Source organism: Lampris incognitus, chromosome 18 (genome assembly GCF_029633865.1).
Source record: "Lampris incognitus isolate fLamInc1 chromosome 18, fLamInc1.hap2, whole genome shotgun sequence".
Classification (NCBI taxonomy): domain Eukaryota; kingdom Metazoa; phylum Chordata; class Actinopteri; order Lampriformes; family Lampridae; genus Lampris; species Lampris incognitus.
In genome coordinates this window covers 14,671,525-14,686,695 of record NC_079228.1, presented here as the reverse complement: position 1 = coordinate 14,686,695, position 15,171 = coordinate 14,671,525, and the positions used below count along the sequence as shown (strand labels likewise).

At 44.0% G+C, this 15,171-nt stretch overlaps 1 protein-coding gene across 3 annotated transcripts in view; it reads right to left on the bottom strand.

The window, feature by feature from the left end:
* Positions 1 to 15,171, bottom strand: part of pum1 (pumilio RNA-binding family member 1) — a 32,724-nt gene that overhangs the window by 14,810 nt on the left and 2,743 nt on the right. For 2 of the 3 annotated variants that reach the window (XM_056297829.1, XM_056297828.1), the window contains exons 2-13: positions 14,880 to 15,052; positions 14,438 to 14,560; positions 12,385 to 12,453; positions 10,490 to 10,595; positions 8,484 to 8,677; positions 7,908 to 8,080; positions 7,520 to 7,784; positions 7,311 to 7,404; positions 3,797 to 3,895; positions 3,100 to 3,242; positions 1,937 to 2,075; positions 1,685 to 1,819 (exon numbers count right to left, since the gene is read on the bottom strand). In XM_056297829.1, the coding sequence (XP_056153804.1) occupies positions 1,685 to 1,819; positions 1,937 to 2,075; positions 3,100 to 3,242; positions 3,797 to 3,895; positions 7,311 to 7,404; positions 7,520 to 7,784; positions 7,908 to 8,080; positions 8,484 to 8,677; positions 10,490 to 10,595; positions 12,385 to 12,453; positions 14,438 to 14,560; positions 14,880 to 15,041 (1,702 nt within the window). In that variant the 5' untranslated portion in view covers positions 15,042 to 15,052. The remainder of the gene's footprint in view (positions 1 to 1,684; positions 1,820 to 1,936; positions 2,076 to 3,099; positions 3,243 to 3,796; positions 3,896 to 7,310; positions 7,405 to 7,519; positions 7,785 to 7,907; positions 8,081 to 8,483; positions 8,678 to 10,489; positions 10,596 to 12,384; positions 12,454 to 14,437; positions 14,561 to 14,879; positions 15,053 to 15,171) is intronic. The other variant, XM_056297830.1, reaches the window with a different exon arrangement.

Sequence of the window (15,171 nt, the reverse complement as noted above, 5' to 3'; positions counted from 1 at the left end):
CAGCATCAGCTCTCTGCACTCTATTTGGAGAGGATTACAGCACCAGTGATGTTTATTTGCAGCACAATGAAATCGAGAGCTACCTCAGTGAGCCATGCATCACCCTAAGCCAGGATCCGTTACTATGGTGGCAGTTAAATGAGAAAAGGTACAGAAAGCCGAGAGTCCTTGCTCAGTGCTATTTGTCATTCCTGTAACCTATGTGCCAACAGAACACGTTTTTCCCACTGCAGGTTTATTTGTGAACAAACTGAGCCCTCGGCTCTCACCTAAGCATATAGACCGGCGCATCTTTTTAAATAAGAACATATAGGCTAGCTGCAGAGCCTCAGTGAGTCTGAATGTGAAATTGATACCAGGGATGTGTTAACAGCGGAAGTTGAACCGTTGAAGTGTTCATTATTTTTGCAATATGTGAGGTTCACTAGCCTAATATTCAGGAAAAGGCTGTTGTTAAAATATGAGGTTTAAATATCCAAATATCCAAAGTATTACTTTATTTTTAGTCCAAATTATATTGTGTTTACTGGTGATTACACTCGTTACAAGTTCAATCCTCGCAGAATACAAGCACATGCTCATATTCTCTGTCAAGTACTCGAGCTGTACAATTTCATTTTTTCCCCCCGCCTTTTTCTCCCCAATTGTACTTGGCCAATTACCCCACTCTTCCGAGTCATCCCGGACGCTGCTCCACCCCCTCTGCCAATCCAGGGAGGGCTGCAGACTACCCACATACCTCCTCCGATACATGTGGAGTCACCAGCCGCTTCTTTTCACCTGACAGTGAGGAGTTTCGCCAGGAACACGTAGCATGGGCGGATCACGCTATTCCCCCCAGTCCCCCTCCCTCCTGAAAAGGCGCCCCGACTAACCAGAGGAGGCACTAGTGCAGTGATCAGGACTCACAGCCACATCCAGCTTCCCACCCGCAGACATGGCCAATTGTGTCTGTAAGGACACCCGACCAAGCTGAAGGTTAACACGGGGATTTGAACCAGCGATCCCCGTGTTGGTAGGCAACGGAATAGACCACTATACTACCTGAGCACCCATGTCACTTTATTTATACAGCACTTGGCCTAAGTCTGCCTTAGGCCAAATACTCAGGCATTACATGGCTAGAGGGACCAGCACACGTTTGTTAACATTATGATGTTATGTCGGGAACTACTGGCAGCAGGCCGTTAGTTGTATATCACTGTAAGTTAGCTAAAAACAAACATTTACTACAATCTCATGTATGTTCATTGCTTTCTCTCCAGTTTGATCATGTGAAAACAACAAAGATGAAGGTATCAGGACAAACTATACAGAGACAACGAGATATATATATATATATACATAAAATGACTGACTGCAACATTGCCTACTTGATTTATTTGTAATATGTGTCAGCATTATCTATATGCATGTCGGAAGATTGTTGCCACGAGTGTGAGGTGTACACACTCAGGGCAATATAAGGCTCTGTGGCTCAATTTAGCCGCAAAACAGCTTTTGTTGACAACAATTTGTAAGAAACGGCTGCCTTTCTTACATTTGTCAAGACAGTATCCATCAAATGGAGAACCACCATATGTTGGGGAAAATAAATGATGAAATGCTGCCTGGGTTTGTCCTGTGCCAAATGACTACAAATGAGAAAGTTCCATCTGCGAGAAGGATAAGGGGCAGTTATTACCTGCTTGTGCTGCAGAGGGAGATATGATGACGGAGGCAGGGGCCATGAGGCGGACAGGGCCACTCCTAGCTCCAGTGTTGACCACCAGGGCCCCTGTCTGGTCATAGTAGGCTGCTGGGGCAAGTACAGGGTAGCCTGGGAGATGGGACATTGACACAGGGTTCAGAAATTGGCTGGACTTGAGTGAAACACACACAGGTGCAAAAAATTTGTGTAGAAGCATAAGAGAATGTGAGTATATACACTACCCACCAGGGACGCCGGCTGCCAACCCTTGTCCAAAGGCAAGGGCTGAGTTGACTGCTGCTGCAGCAACCAGCTGGTCATTCTGCTGACCCTGCTGACCCTGGCTGGGTGTCAAGGGTCGCTGGCTGCCTCCAGCACGCATCACCTATACACACAAGCCAGATGCAAAAGATATGAGCATACCCAAGGATAAAATCATGGCTATAGACCAGGACTTTTCAAAGTCTGGACCGAACGGCAAGTCAATCCTGGCACAGCCCATACTTGGTGTTATGAATACAATGCGTTATGAAGTGTAATTTTTTTCTATTTTGTGTGTATTTGCTGCCGAGCTCACGCATTAACACTACACTGGAGAATTTGCTTTGGGAGTGGTGTGAAGCTTTTATTGCTCTTACAGTAACGTAACGAGTGTAGTTGTTGTCAACTCAAATAATGCTATATTCACTTCATCTGGTTCACTTGTCTCTCCTCTGTTCCACATTTGTAAGTAAGTAAACTTTTATTTAGATAGCACGTTTGAAAACACACAGTTGTGTATTTGGGGGCTGAGCCCTGCCCTCGTTTAAACACAGACAGCAGAGGAGAGAAACCAGCGTGACCACAAATTACTATGAGAAGCCTACCAGTACGCGAGTTTTCATTAGGGTTAAAGCCAATCAGAGGCAGATTAGGGCGGGTCTTCTAAATGAACATTTGGATCCGTGTCGCCAGCTGACAATCACACCTTTTGTGTTCAAGTAACTGATTGCAGGCAAACAATGTCATTTCTCCCACAAGCTTGAACGTATTTTGACTAAATTGACTGTCTCGAACTTGAATGTATGTTGCTTAAAAGTTATAAGTGAGTTAATTAAATGTTATTTTGCTAACGCCGATCGTTCTGGACATCTGACCTTGAATAAAAATCAGATGCTGGCCTTTGAGCAATAAGTCTGATAACCCCTGATATAGATGGTAGAACAACACTCCAATGAGCTAAACCATGTGTGGCTACTCTTTTGCAGTGGGTAAAGATTTCAGCAACCTATCTCGCAATGCTAAGTAGGGCAGCAGTAAATCTCTACCCATTTTAATAGGAAAATAGGGAGAGCCCTGAGGATACCAGCTTCAGCCAAGGGTGATCAGCTTGCCAGCATGGCTGTCCAATAGGGGCAGAGTAGACTGACCTGCTGTTGGTTCTGCTGGCCCTGGCCTGCTGCCTGCTGATTGGCTGAGCTGTTGGCTGCAGCAGCCTGCTGCTGGAACAGGTTGGCAGGGTACACCCCCCAGGGGGTCACACCATAGTACTGGGGAGGCATTACTGCTGGGCCTGCACAAGAACACCAGTGAGACAGAATGGCCATGCAAGTGTGTGTCTTTTTTAGTGTTAATTTTTGTCAACTATGATGAAAAATATGTATCAAAAACTTTTTCACGATGAAAACAGGCTGCTACCCAAATAAAAAATAATCTTGGTTCTAATGGGGATACAGAAACAATGAAGGGAATGATCAGGCAAGAATGTGAATTTATTTTCAACTTAAAAGAAATCCAACGTATTACTTTGTAAATGAAAACTGTCAAAAAATGTCAGAAACCTGATTGGGGGGAAAAAAACTCAAAATTCCAGTTTCTAAGGAAAACTGGAAAACCATTGAGGAAAATGTATGAATTATTTACATTTTAGGCATTTTTTTGTTTACAAGAGTTTTGATCTAGCTGTTGAATTGTTTTCGACACGGGGGGGGGGGGTTTGAACTTTTCCACTGTGGTTTACTGAACCAAACGAAAGTTCTCTTATGTTCTCCATGCAAGATGATGCTCTTACAGCCTTTCACCTAAACTCAAGCCAATATGTGCGTGTTAACATGTGTGCGTTCTCACCGAGTGTTGCTGCAGCTGCCAGCCCGGCTGCGTAGGGGTCTGTCCCTGGTGGGGCGGCACTGATGATGTAAGGGTTGGGCACAAAAGCTGGGGCCAGACCTGAAAAATCCCAGGAAAGGATGGATCAACCAAGGGTTAAAGAGTCAGACAGGGAACAAAACAAACACCGACACCACCTGTCAGAATGAATTTTCTCTAAAAGCGCTTACACTTAAACAAGTATTTTCGGTACGCCCTGTGTTAATGTTGGATTCTTCTCAAACACAGAAAAAATTTCCAACCCCTACCAGTGCAGCAATTCTTGCTTAAGTCTTAGGGTCATGGTCAAACTGTTGTTGACACATTTTTTCACCTAACCTTTGCTGACGCATGGGAGGAAGTGTGTGTGTGTGTGTGTGTGTGTGGGGGGGGGGGGGTATATGCCAGAAATTGCAGTTTTGCAATGATGAAAAATGCAGGAGTCAGAAGATAGGAGCTCGTTTTATAAGGTTTGACTGTGCACACTTAGTCATAAACTGTCTGAATAATATCACAGTTAATAAGTTCCCATAGGAGACGGGGGCTCGTAACGATCCATGTAGGAATCACGCCGTCAAAGCAGGTTTAAGTGAACTTTTACTGATTCCAAGCCAATTAAACCATTTCTAGCAAACATTTTTGCTTCTTCATTATATCGAGCTTATCCAACTTCAGCAACTTTACACTCAATTGTCCTAAAGGATAATTCTCCCCCCACTTTTCTCCTCACTTGTACTTGGCCAATTACCCTACTCTTCTCATCCGGCTTCCCACTCGCAAACACAGCCAATTGTGTCTGTAGAGATGCCAGACCAAGCCGGGGGTAACACGGGGATTTGAACCGCCGACCCCGTGTTGGTAGGCAACGGAATAGACCACTACGCTACCGGGCGCCAGGGGCTAATTCTGATTGGGTTTTTTTTGTTTGTAACTTTACCATGAAGCTACCACTGATTATATGGACAAGCTACCACAAATTATATCCACATGGAAACAATTCACCAGAGTTTTAGAATTGTTCTAAAACCACATTTTTATTGTTTGAATGCACATTAAGATACAGTAGATTGCTGCTGGTCATTAGCTTGCTTTTTTATTATTTGCTGATTTGGTTACAAATCATATTTGAACACAAAAAAAAGCATACTTTTTAAATACATTCTGCTAAACATCAATGCCTGCATTGGTGCACTAGTCAGTCTCTAATAATAAGGACTGGCCCCGTGTTACCTCCGGCTTGGTCGGGCATCCCTACAGACACAACTGGCCGTGTCTGCAGGTGGGAAGTTGGATGTGGGTATTTGTCCTGGTCGCTGCACTAGCACCTGGGGTGGAGCAGTGACCAGGGCGGCTCAGAAAACAGCGGGGTAATTGGCCAGATACAATTGGGGAGAAATTGATGGGGAAAACAAAAGGACTGGCAATATGTTAGGTAGTGTGAATTTAAAACAATTTCATTTGATGTACCTGAAAGAACTAGCTTTTTGCAATACTATTATATTTGCAAACTACTTTGGCCAAAATAGTACTCCATATTTCAACTTGGAGATGGTCAAGCCATTTCTGTTCCACTTTGACAGATGCCGTTTTAGATTATGTCCATTATATTACATGAGCTCATCATTAAGTGAGCTGCCTAAACATCTAGTATGTGACAGCTCTTTCAGAATACTGCTTAACTCATTTCATCTCTAATGTGAGCTTTGCCAAAGCACAGGCCATCACTGCAGCCAACTTAACCTGCCCCGCATTAAGAAATTCATGTCATTAACATCATCCATAAAAGTGACAGAAAGTTTGTTTTTCCCCCCACAAAGACCACTGCCTGCACAGTGCAGTGAATAGTCATGTCACATGCAGAGATGCAAACCCATGATGGGAGAAAAAAGGTGACAGGTACAGTGGTGGACACAACATTACCAAGTTTAGAATAAAAAAAGCTGACTGTCACCTAAAAGTGACAAGTCTGCATCCTTGCACATGGGACAGGGGCAAAGGACAATGCTGCCCATCCCATTTCTAGTCTGCTTTCATGACAGGATCTTTAATCAAAACAAAGAAAAACACATAAAAGTAGTTGATAGATAACAACCCACCAAGTAAGATGTGGAAACGCAAATGGCCAATAAAACATCTGACAGATGATGCAGCAAATAATAATTTTTTTTTTTAAATCCCATCTAAAATTATAGTGCTGCAAAACATACATTCAATGTCTTACTGTCAATGCTGCAATTTTACCAGTGACAAGCTGAGGAGAATGGCTGAGAAAAAAAAAATTGGAGGAAAATGCAATCTGTGGAATATGAACAAAAACAGAATAGATACAGCACATAATTTCACCAACCCGTATTTCCTACAGTAGCTGTAGATGTTTATAAGAAGATAGTATCACCACTTCACTGTAGGGATGTAATCCGTTAACACAAAAATAAGCAAAGTGTGAGAGAAAAAAAAAGGTAATCTCTTCGAATGACACCGACAATAGACCCATGCCTGCATACATTCTGCTTGTTGTCTGATAAGCCATTGCTTGGGCTGATAAACAGCACACGGCTCTTGCAGGTGGCAGAACAAACTCCGTCATGTCAAGCAAACAATGCCGAGCAGAGCTGGCCGTGCAATCTTCGACACACTACATTTTGAAGCCAATTATAGATGGAAGGATTCTCTGGTAGGTGAGTCTTCCAGGAGACACTCCATTCCCTACCAGCTCCAGGGACACTGTTCTGTGGCCGATCCTGTACCCTAACCTCCCCGCAGAGTGAAATCAAGCCAAACGACTCCACACAGGGAACTATTAAGTATTATGAAGCAAGTATAATTACAATTGCAATTTCATTTAGCAGACACGTTTATCCAAAGCGACGTACATCTGAGAATTAATACAACACAAGCAAGGATCTAAAGTATTCAGTAATTAAAAAGTATAAGCATCTTTAACATGGGGTGTTTCCGCAGCCAAATGGTTACAGTGCATGCCAAAAGGCCACATGGTCGCAACGTCACCCGTTTGAATCCAGCCAGTGACCTTTGTTGCATGTCATCCCTTTTCTCCCAGTCTTTCCTGTCTATTGACACTATTGCTCTCGGTAAAAGCGGAAATGCACAACAACAAAAAAATCTTTTAACATAAAATTATCTGATGTTCTTTTCTTGGGGCACACCATCAATGTCATTTAAACAACAAAACAAATTTGTAACAAACTGTGGTCAATTGAGGAATAATCTTTTAACAATAATTGTTGGTCTTCGTTTAGGCCAACCAACATACAATGAAGATCGGGAAGAAGAACACCAGGTTGTCACACATGTTGATCAGCGGAATATAAAATGGGACAAAAACACTGAGACTTCATTTGGTTTGAGAAACAGCAAAGGCAACTTTCAGAGATACTGCTGAATTAACAAATGAAATCTTGATGCAAGTAAGAGATAAGGATCGCTTTACTATGTGGCTTACCAATCATGATCTCACACATACAAACACACTTACCGATGTGAGGCTGCTGTGCTGCTGCCAGGGCATATTGCTGCTGTTGGGCAGCTGTCAGCTGCTGTACTGCTAGGGCATTGTTTCTCTGAAACAGCTACACACGCACACACAAAATGAGGATATGTCAATCACCTTTTAACAGCACTAGCTCAGTGTCCTAAACAGTAAAAAACAAATGCTGTCATTTTAATAGCTCTATGTACACACACCTGCTGCTGGTTGGTGTAGTCAAACAGGCCCACAGTGGGGGCAGAGTCCATGGGCATCTGGGAGTTGTAGTCAAACTGCAGTGGCTCCATCACAGATTCCATTGGGTCCATGGTGACACCGCCTTGATCCACTCCTGGGAAATCCTCAGGAGGCTTGGGGCCTCCACCACCCCCCAGAGGTGCCAGGCCATCAGCCCCTACTCCTCCAGGACCCCCAAGCAGGTCACTCTCAGGGCCCGGGGCTGGCATGTTACCTGGGGGACGACTGCAGGCAAGAGAAAGAGGAGAAGTTGGACAGTTTTATCTGTAGTCTATATGAAGAAAAGGATGAGCATTCCATGTAGGTGGTGTATGCATGTGCGTGTGAGAAAGAATATACATAGCCTACCCAAATTCTTTGACATCCACATCCAAGCCATTCTGCACAGGCAGCCCATTTGGGTTGATGACGTCGCTGATGACGTCAGCTTCGCCCTCTGTCAACTCTTTTAATTTCTCGCCTTCAAACACTGCCTTTGGCTTCTCTCTTTTCTCCTCCTCCACCTCACTGTCCCTCTGCCCCTGTGTGGTGAGAGAGAATGGAAAACCCACTGAATGATATAGGCACATCTGGGTGGCAGTGATAGGTGGCAAAGATGGTGTGATCAAGTAAAGTGGAGGGACCATTCAACAGGAACAGGGAAAGAGACAGCTTTGTTTAGTCTTAAAAAGGTGAACTGGGAGAGAGTAAAACCACAACAAACAATGATGGATAGGACTCCTAGTCATGTTATGGGAAGCGTAACTGGTAATGACGTAATTTCTTATAAAGGCCAAACCTTGACCATCATCATTAAGGAAACGAGAAGCTTTGAAGATGAAAAAAGTGATGGGCGATTAAGGGAGATAGATGAGTGAGTGACAAGACTGACAGCAGTGATGACAGGGAAAGACAGCACAGGTAAGACTGATAGGTTGGACTTACATAGGGGCCTTTGCGAAGGCAGGAGTCCAGTTTGTCAGCAGGCGAGGAGGAGAGGACGTACTCCACCATGCTGACCCCGAGGCCTCCGCTCTCAGACCGTGGTGACATCACAGAGCCCACTCCGACCTCTCCGCCACCATGAAAACCCTGGCCCGGCCGACGGGACACCATGATGGGCTGCGACACTGAGTGATCTGGTGTGAGGAGAAGAAGAAATGGGGAGGTCAAATTAAATCCAGACTGAGGCAAAATGATGAGCAATGAGCTCGTTCCAATTCAGCTATTCATAGTTTGCACATTAAAGCTGCTACGAGGAGTTTTGGATTTTTGTTGACTTTGCACAACACTGTGGACAAAAGCGGTAGTGTTGTGTGGAAGAATGACTTCTCCAAAGGAGTTGAATCAAGTGCAACTGGACTTGGTATATATCCGTGACGACGTTTCGCCTCTCATCCAAGAGGCTTCCTCAGTTCGTGCCTTTCTGACTAGACCAAGCTAGTCTGACTGGCTGGTGATGAAACTCAGAATTTATCCTCTATGGGTCGTTGTCAGAGCTATTGACATGCGTGGCTCTTTGTGATCCGATGCTTACCAACGCTCGTCGCTAACAGAGCCATAGATATGGGTGGCTCTTTTGTGTACAGATGTTTGGCCGCGCCCGTCGTTATCGGAGCCATTGATATGCGTGGCTCTCCTGTGACTCCTTCGTGTCACAGACACGAAGAATGACTCCGTTTTGCAGAAGCATTGCTTCTTGTACAATCACCTTCTGGCAACCTGTGTATTTGTTTTGCAGAGGAGTTAAAGAGATATAATGGCGTTTTGGAGAAACAGCTATTTGCAAGATATACAGTGATGATGTAACGTATCTCTAATTGTGGCTCCGTATCCTGTGTGCTGTAAATCGTTTCATCAGATTTCCCAGGGAATCTGATACAGAGATAAGCATTTTGAATCATTATTCAGCTATATCTAATCCTTTCCCTGATGGGCTCATTTTATCATTGTTGGTCATATTGAGGGATCAAAATTAAACTCGAGACAGAATCAATACAAAACTCCTCATAGCAGCTTTAAATGCTGACACCGTTTGAAAACCAAAGAATATTTACTATGCCTATATCAAATTTTTCTTTTTTTTTAATTTGGCTTTAACCAAAAACATCAATGTGCCACCAGTCTCAGGAACTTATTATACACAATCTGCACAGCAACACTTGCTGCGGTATTGTCATGGTAACACTCATCTGTTGGCTGAGATGAATCAAATGATGAGTTTTGGGCAAAATAACGAATTAATTGGGTTGATCTGGGTGTTGGAAATATTGAATTTTGCTAGCACCGTGATGCCAGGACCAAGATCATTTAAAATGTGAGCACAGAAAAGATGAGTTCAACTGTACCATGTGATATGGGACTTACATCAAAACTAAAACCAAATGCAGCTTAAACAGCTAAAGCAACAAAAAAAAAAGAGCATACCCATTTTTAGACTAAAGTCGGCAATGTCAGAGAAATATGCCTTCTAATGTGTGAAGAGAGGCTGCTTTGCCAACACTGCACCGATTCAAAAAGCAAACGCAAACAAGCGGTATTCCACCCTGCAGTTTGCTCTTACCTGTCACATTACTTAAAACAGTGCTGCCATCACCAAATAGAGCAAAGTACTGGGATGGTTTAGAAAAGCTGGGACAATTTTTCCTCATCATGACTAAATTATGATGGCTGCATTTTGTTGATAAGATGGACGCCACCTTATATGAACACCCACCAGTCATAAAAGTGTGTCTTTGGTGATGTCAGGGAGAGATGAGGAATATTTCTCACTGGCTTTAGATTCTGCAGATAACTTTAAAAACAGATAATCAAAATCCTCCAATACCCCCATCTTAGTGCTCTTATCAAATCCCTGTCTGGAAGACTGTCGCATTTCCCAGGTTATTATTCTATCTATTTTAAGGCAACTAGCGCTAGCACCTCATGGGAGGAAAAAAAACACTGCATACCTGAAGCCCCCCATGCACTGTCCCTCCACTGGTCCAGGAAGATCCCTTTTGGTCCATCCTTACCAGAGTCATCTGTCTCCCAGAACTTCTTGCCTGTAAGCAGTTGCTACAGAGACACAAGGGGAGAGAGAGAGACAGGATGAGGAACAGAGGGAAGAGCCAAATGATAGGGGAGAGAAAGTGAATTTAAAAAAAACAAAACTTCTTTATGCATGCTCAATAATCCAGGCAAGGAAATCACAGAAAGTTGAATCAGTTCATCTGGACACAACATTAAACAGGTCCTGGTTAAGTGTGGTTATTGTAACTGGGCCTTTGTCAAAGCTAGCTGATCAAAGAGAGGAGAAGGACAACAGCTGCCCAAGTGTAAACCAGTGGTGATTCCGTATGTGGCGGGAGTGTACGAACTGTTGAGACGCGTATTTTCCAAACAACAGATCTCAGTTGCTTTCAAACCCCAAAACATGCTGCGCCAGAAATCGGTTCACCCCCAAGGATCAGGTCCCCCAGCACAAACAAAGCAATATAATGTACGCTGTTAAGTGCCAGGAGGATTGCCATGACTTGTTCATCAGGGAAACCAAACAGACGCTTGCCAAGAGGTTGGTACAACACAGAAGCGCTAACAGGTCAGGCCAGGAGCAGTTCTGGGCACTCTTTCGAGGATGTGCACATTCTTGATAGGGAGGAACGCTGGATTGAACGGGGAGTCCAAGAGACCATCTATGTGAAGTGGGAATGACCATCCCTGAATTGGGGGGGGGCTAAGAGTACATCTGTCACCAGCTTACAGTGCTGTGATTGCAACTATTCCCCAATCCTCTGAATAGTACACATTGCCATTGTAAGGGCCCTAACACACCAGGCCGACGGTCGGCCGACGGCCAATCTCGGGCCACCGGTGAGCGTTTGTGACCCTAGTTTTTGCAGTGTGTCCCACACCGACGGCACTAGACGGACCCGTTGGCAGCTTTTCGGCCGATTCAGCATGTTGAATCGGCGGAGCCCGTCAGTGAGAGAGATCTCTCTGATTGGCTGTTCAGCTTAGCAAATCAATGCTAAGCTAGCGAATCAGGGAAGTGTGTTCAAGTGTTACTTTTTGGCCGAGACGGCAGGTGACGTGAGGCGACGCAACAGTTGGCCTTCGTCGCCGCTAGTCAGTTTGGTGTGTCTGGGCCTTAACTCTAGTTAATGGTCACAGCAATTTGCATATGAAACCAATCATTGGTTTCTGTCACTATGCAACTGTGCTGTTTATAAGGTTGGGGGATACCTGCAGTCAGTTGAGACTGAAGAGGTCTCTTGGATGAGTGATGAAATGTTTCTCTCAACACTGTGTCCAGATGAACTGATTCAACTTTCTGTGATGAACAAGAAATCCACACAGTACAAAAAAAAAGGTGGTTGGACACCAACAGGTGTGGAGACAGTAAAGGCATGTCATCTTTTAATTCCCTAGAAAGTGGCAAACCAACAAGCAACCATGTCCCAAGGTCATTTGTGCCAAGTGGTCTTTGAACCATGTAGCTCTGGATGATGGCAGTTAAACATTGTTAAGGCTCTTCTGTCAAATATTCACACCGCCATCAAACATAACCAGTGTGTCTGAAAAACTGGTAACTAACTGGGAAACCGGTGCCTGTAACCAATTCATGAGAATGTAAATTAAATGACTCAGGCTAACAGAGCAACAGCTTTCTTTTCTGAGATACCATTCTAGAAATATTTAACAAATTACTAGGAAAAAAATAAAAATCACTTAATCCACAGTTGAGATGATAAGATGATATGCAGTTGCCCTTGATCTCCACTGCAATGTTGTATGCCACACTCAATAATATGATGGGGCATTTTGGTCAAAACATGACCCCAACTGTCTTTCCCTGACCTCTCACCTCGCCCATGGCACGCCCCTCTAGAGCCAGAGCCTGAAAATCATGGTTCAGCTCATCCATGGACCGCACCTAAGGAAAGACAGGGCGGCATAAATAAGCACCTAGAGATTAACGTCTTTAACACACAATTAAATGAAACATGTGTCTTATTCACACACACTGCAACATCACTTTTTTTTTCTTTGCAATGCCAGCTTTGCCATTAGGATTCTTAAACAAGGTCAAAATTAAGGGGGAAAAAAAACCTAAAACCTACTTTGTTTTCCTCCCAACTATATTTTGATTAACCCGCCATTAACAGTACTTTTGAAGAATGGGAACTGAAAGTACAAACATAAAATGTTTCCTCTGAGACAATTTGCTGTCAGATAACTTCCCAGACTTGTATGTGCCAACAACAAATCAGCATAGCACTACCAAGGAGTAAAAAATGTCTTCATGCATGCTCAATATTCCAGGTAAGGAAATTACATGAAGTTCAATTCATTTGGACACAACGTTTATTGAGGGAAACGTTTCATCACTCATCTAAGTGTCTTCTTCAGTCTTAACTGACTGCAGGTATCCCCACCCTTATAAACAATACAGTGGCAAAATGACCGAAAACAACGATCGGTTTCATGTGCAAATTGTCATGACCATTAACTAGACTAGAGTTTCAATGGCAGGGAATGGCAGGTCTGTTTAATGTGGGAGTTCTCCCCTTCGACGCTGTCAAGTCGGTGGTACAGCATCCTGATGACTCCTAGTTTGTGCTCCAGTGGATGATGAGAGTCAAACCTTAAGTACCGATCAGTATGTGTTGGTTTACCATAAACATCAACAATCAAATTTCCCCCATCACCAATTGCAATTTCACAGTCTAAGAAGGCTAACCTGTCATTTTTCACATCCTCCCCAGTGAACTTGATATGGATGTCCACAGAGTTAATGTGGTTGGTGAAATGTGGTACGTCCTGAGATTTAATTTTAACCCAGATGTCATCCACAAATCTGAACCAATGGCTAGGTGGTGTCCCTGGATAGGACATCAGAGCCCTCTTTTCCATGTCCTCTATATGCAAGTTGGCCACTATAGGTGATACTGGGGAACCTATAGCACACCCACGCTTCTGCCTATAGTATGTCCCCTGTATGTGAAGTATGTGGACTGAAGACACAGCTTCAGGAGCAGACACACTTGGTCAGTGTTAAGGGTGGTCCTATTGCTAAGGGTGGGGTTGTTTTGTAATTTAAAAGGTTGTCCGTATGAAATTACCAAACGATCCCACCCTTGGTCCATCCCAAGGATCGGGTCCCTCGGCACAAATAAAGCAATATAGTGTACGCTGTTAAGTGCCAGGACAATTGCTGTGACTTGTACATTGGGGAAACCTAACAGACAGTGGCCATGAGGATAGCACAACACAGAAGAGCTAATATGTCAGGCCAGGACTCCATAGTCTACGCCCATCTATAGGCCAGTGGCCACTCTGTCAAGGATGAGGATGTGCACATCCTTGATAGGGAGGAACGCTGGTTTGAAAGGGATGTCCAAGAGGCCATCTATGTGCAGAGGGAACGGCTATCCCTGAACAGAGGGGGGCCCTAATGAGTACATCTTTCACCATCTTACAATGCTGTGATTGCAACTATTCCCCAATCCTCTGAATCGTACACATTGCTATTGTAACTCTAGTTAATGGTCACGGCAATTTGCATATGAAACCGATCGTTGTTTTCGGTTGTTATGCCACTGTATTGTTTATAAGGCTGGGGATACCTGCAGTCAGTTGAGACTGAAGAGGTCACTTAGATGAGTGATGAAACATTTCAATAAACGTTGTGTCCAGACGAACTGATTCAACTTTCTGTGGTCAAAGGAGTAAAACCTCATCTCTAGCTATCTGGACTTTGGGATTGGGGAAGAAAAAAAAAAGGAAGATGCAAACTTGTCTTGTGAAGATAAAAAGCAAACCCAGTGACCTTAATCTGAATGTAAGATTTCAGGAAAGCAATGACATAGCCTGGCTTCTATACAAGTACCACTGCAGTCTATGAAACACACACAAACCTGGCTGTCATGGATGTTGTCTCCAGCCGGCCAGCGGTGTTTGCCAGGCTGTTCACCGTGCTGCCGCTGGAAGAAGTAGTCCACCATGGCATCATCCTGGGAGCGCCCTGCACCCGCCACACCCTTAAAAGACACACACACACACATTAGGCTGGATCTAATGGTAAACATAACACAAACTACCAGATTTTGCACACTTGGAGACTTGTCACTATGATGAGGATTAATTTTTGAATCAGTAAAGCATGCACATAGGCTACACAATGAATGCTTTTCATTTGCAAAATGTTTTCTTTAAAGGGCGCCTTGTTAGAGTATGCTGGCATAAAACGTCTAAAAACCCAGCCAGGGCACAAAAGCCAACTCATCCATACACTTTGTGGAAATGTACTGGCATGTCTAATGAATAAATGGTGAGTGTTAATGATGGTAGTGGGCTTACCTGCTGGCTTGAGGGTGGGGCCTGAGGGGTCTGCCCAGTTGGAGGGCCATGTCCTCCACTACTCAGCACCACAGGCATGCTGGGAGATGTAGTTCTGAGGTGGGGGCTGAACGAATCCTGCCAGAGCACTGCTTTCCTCTTCAACACACACACACTGCTCATTCCACCACAGCCTGACAAGAAAAGTTTATTTGGAACACACAAAAGGAAGGTAAAACTGGGTCAATATGAAGAAAAGTTCACAAGTATTACATCTCAAAACATGACAAGAGGTTAAACAAGTAATGTTTGG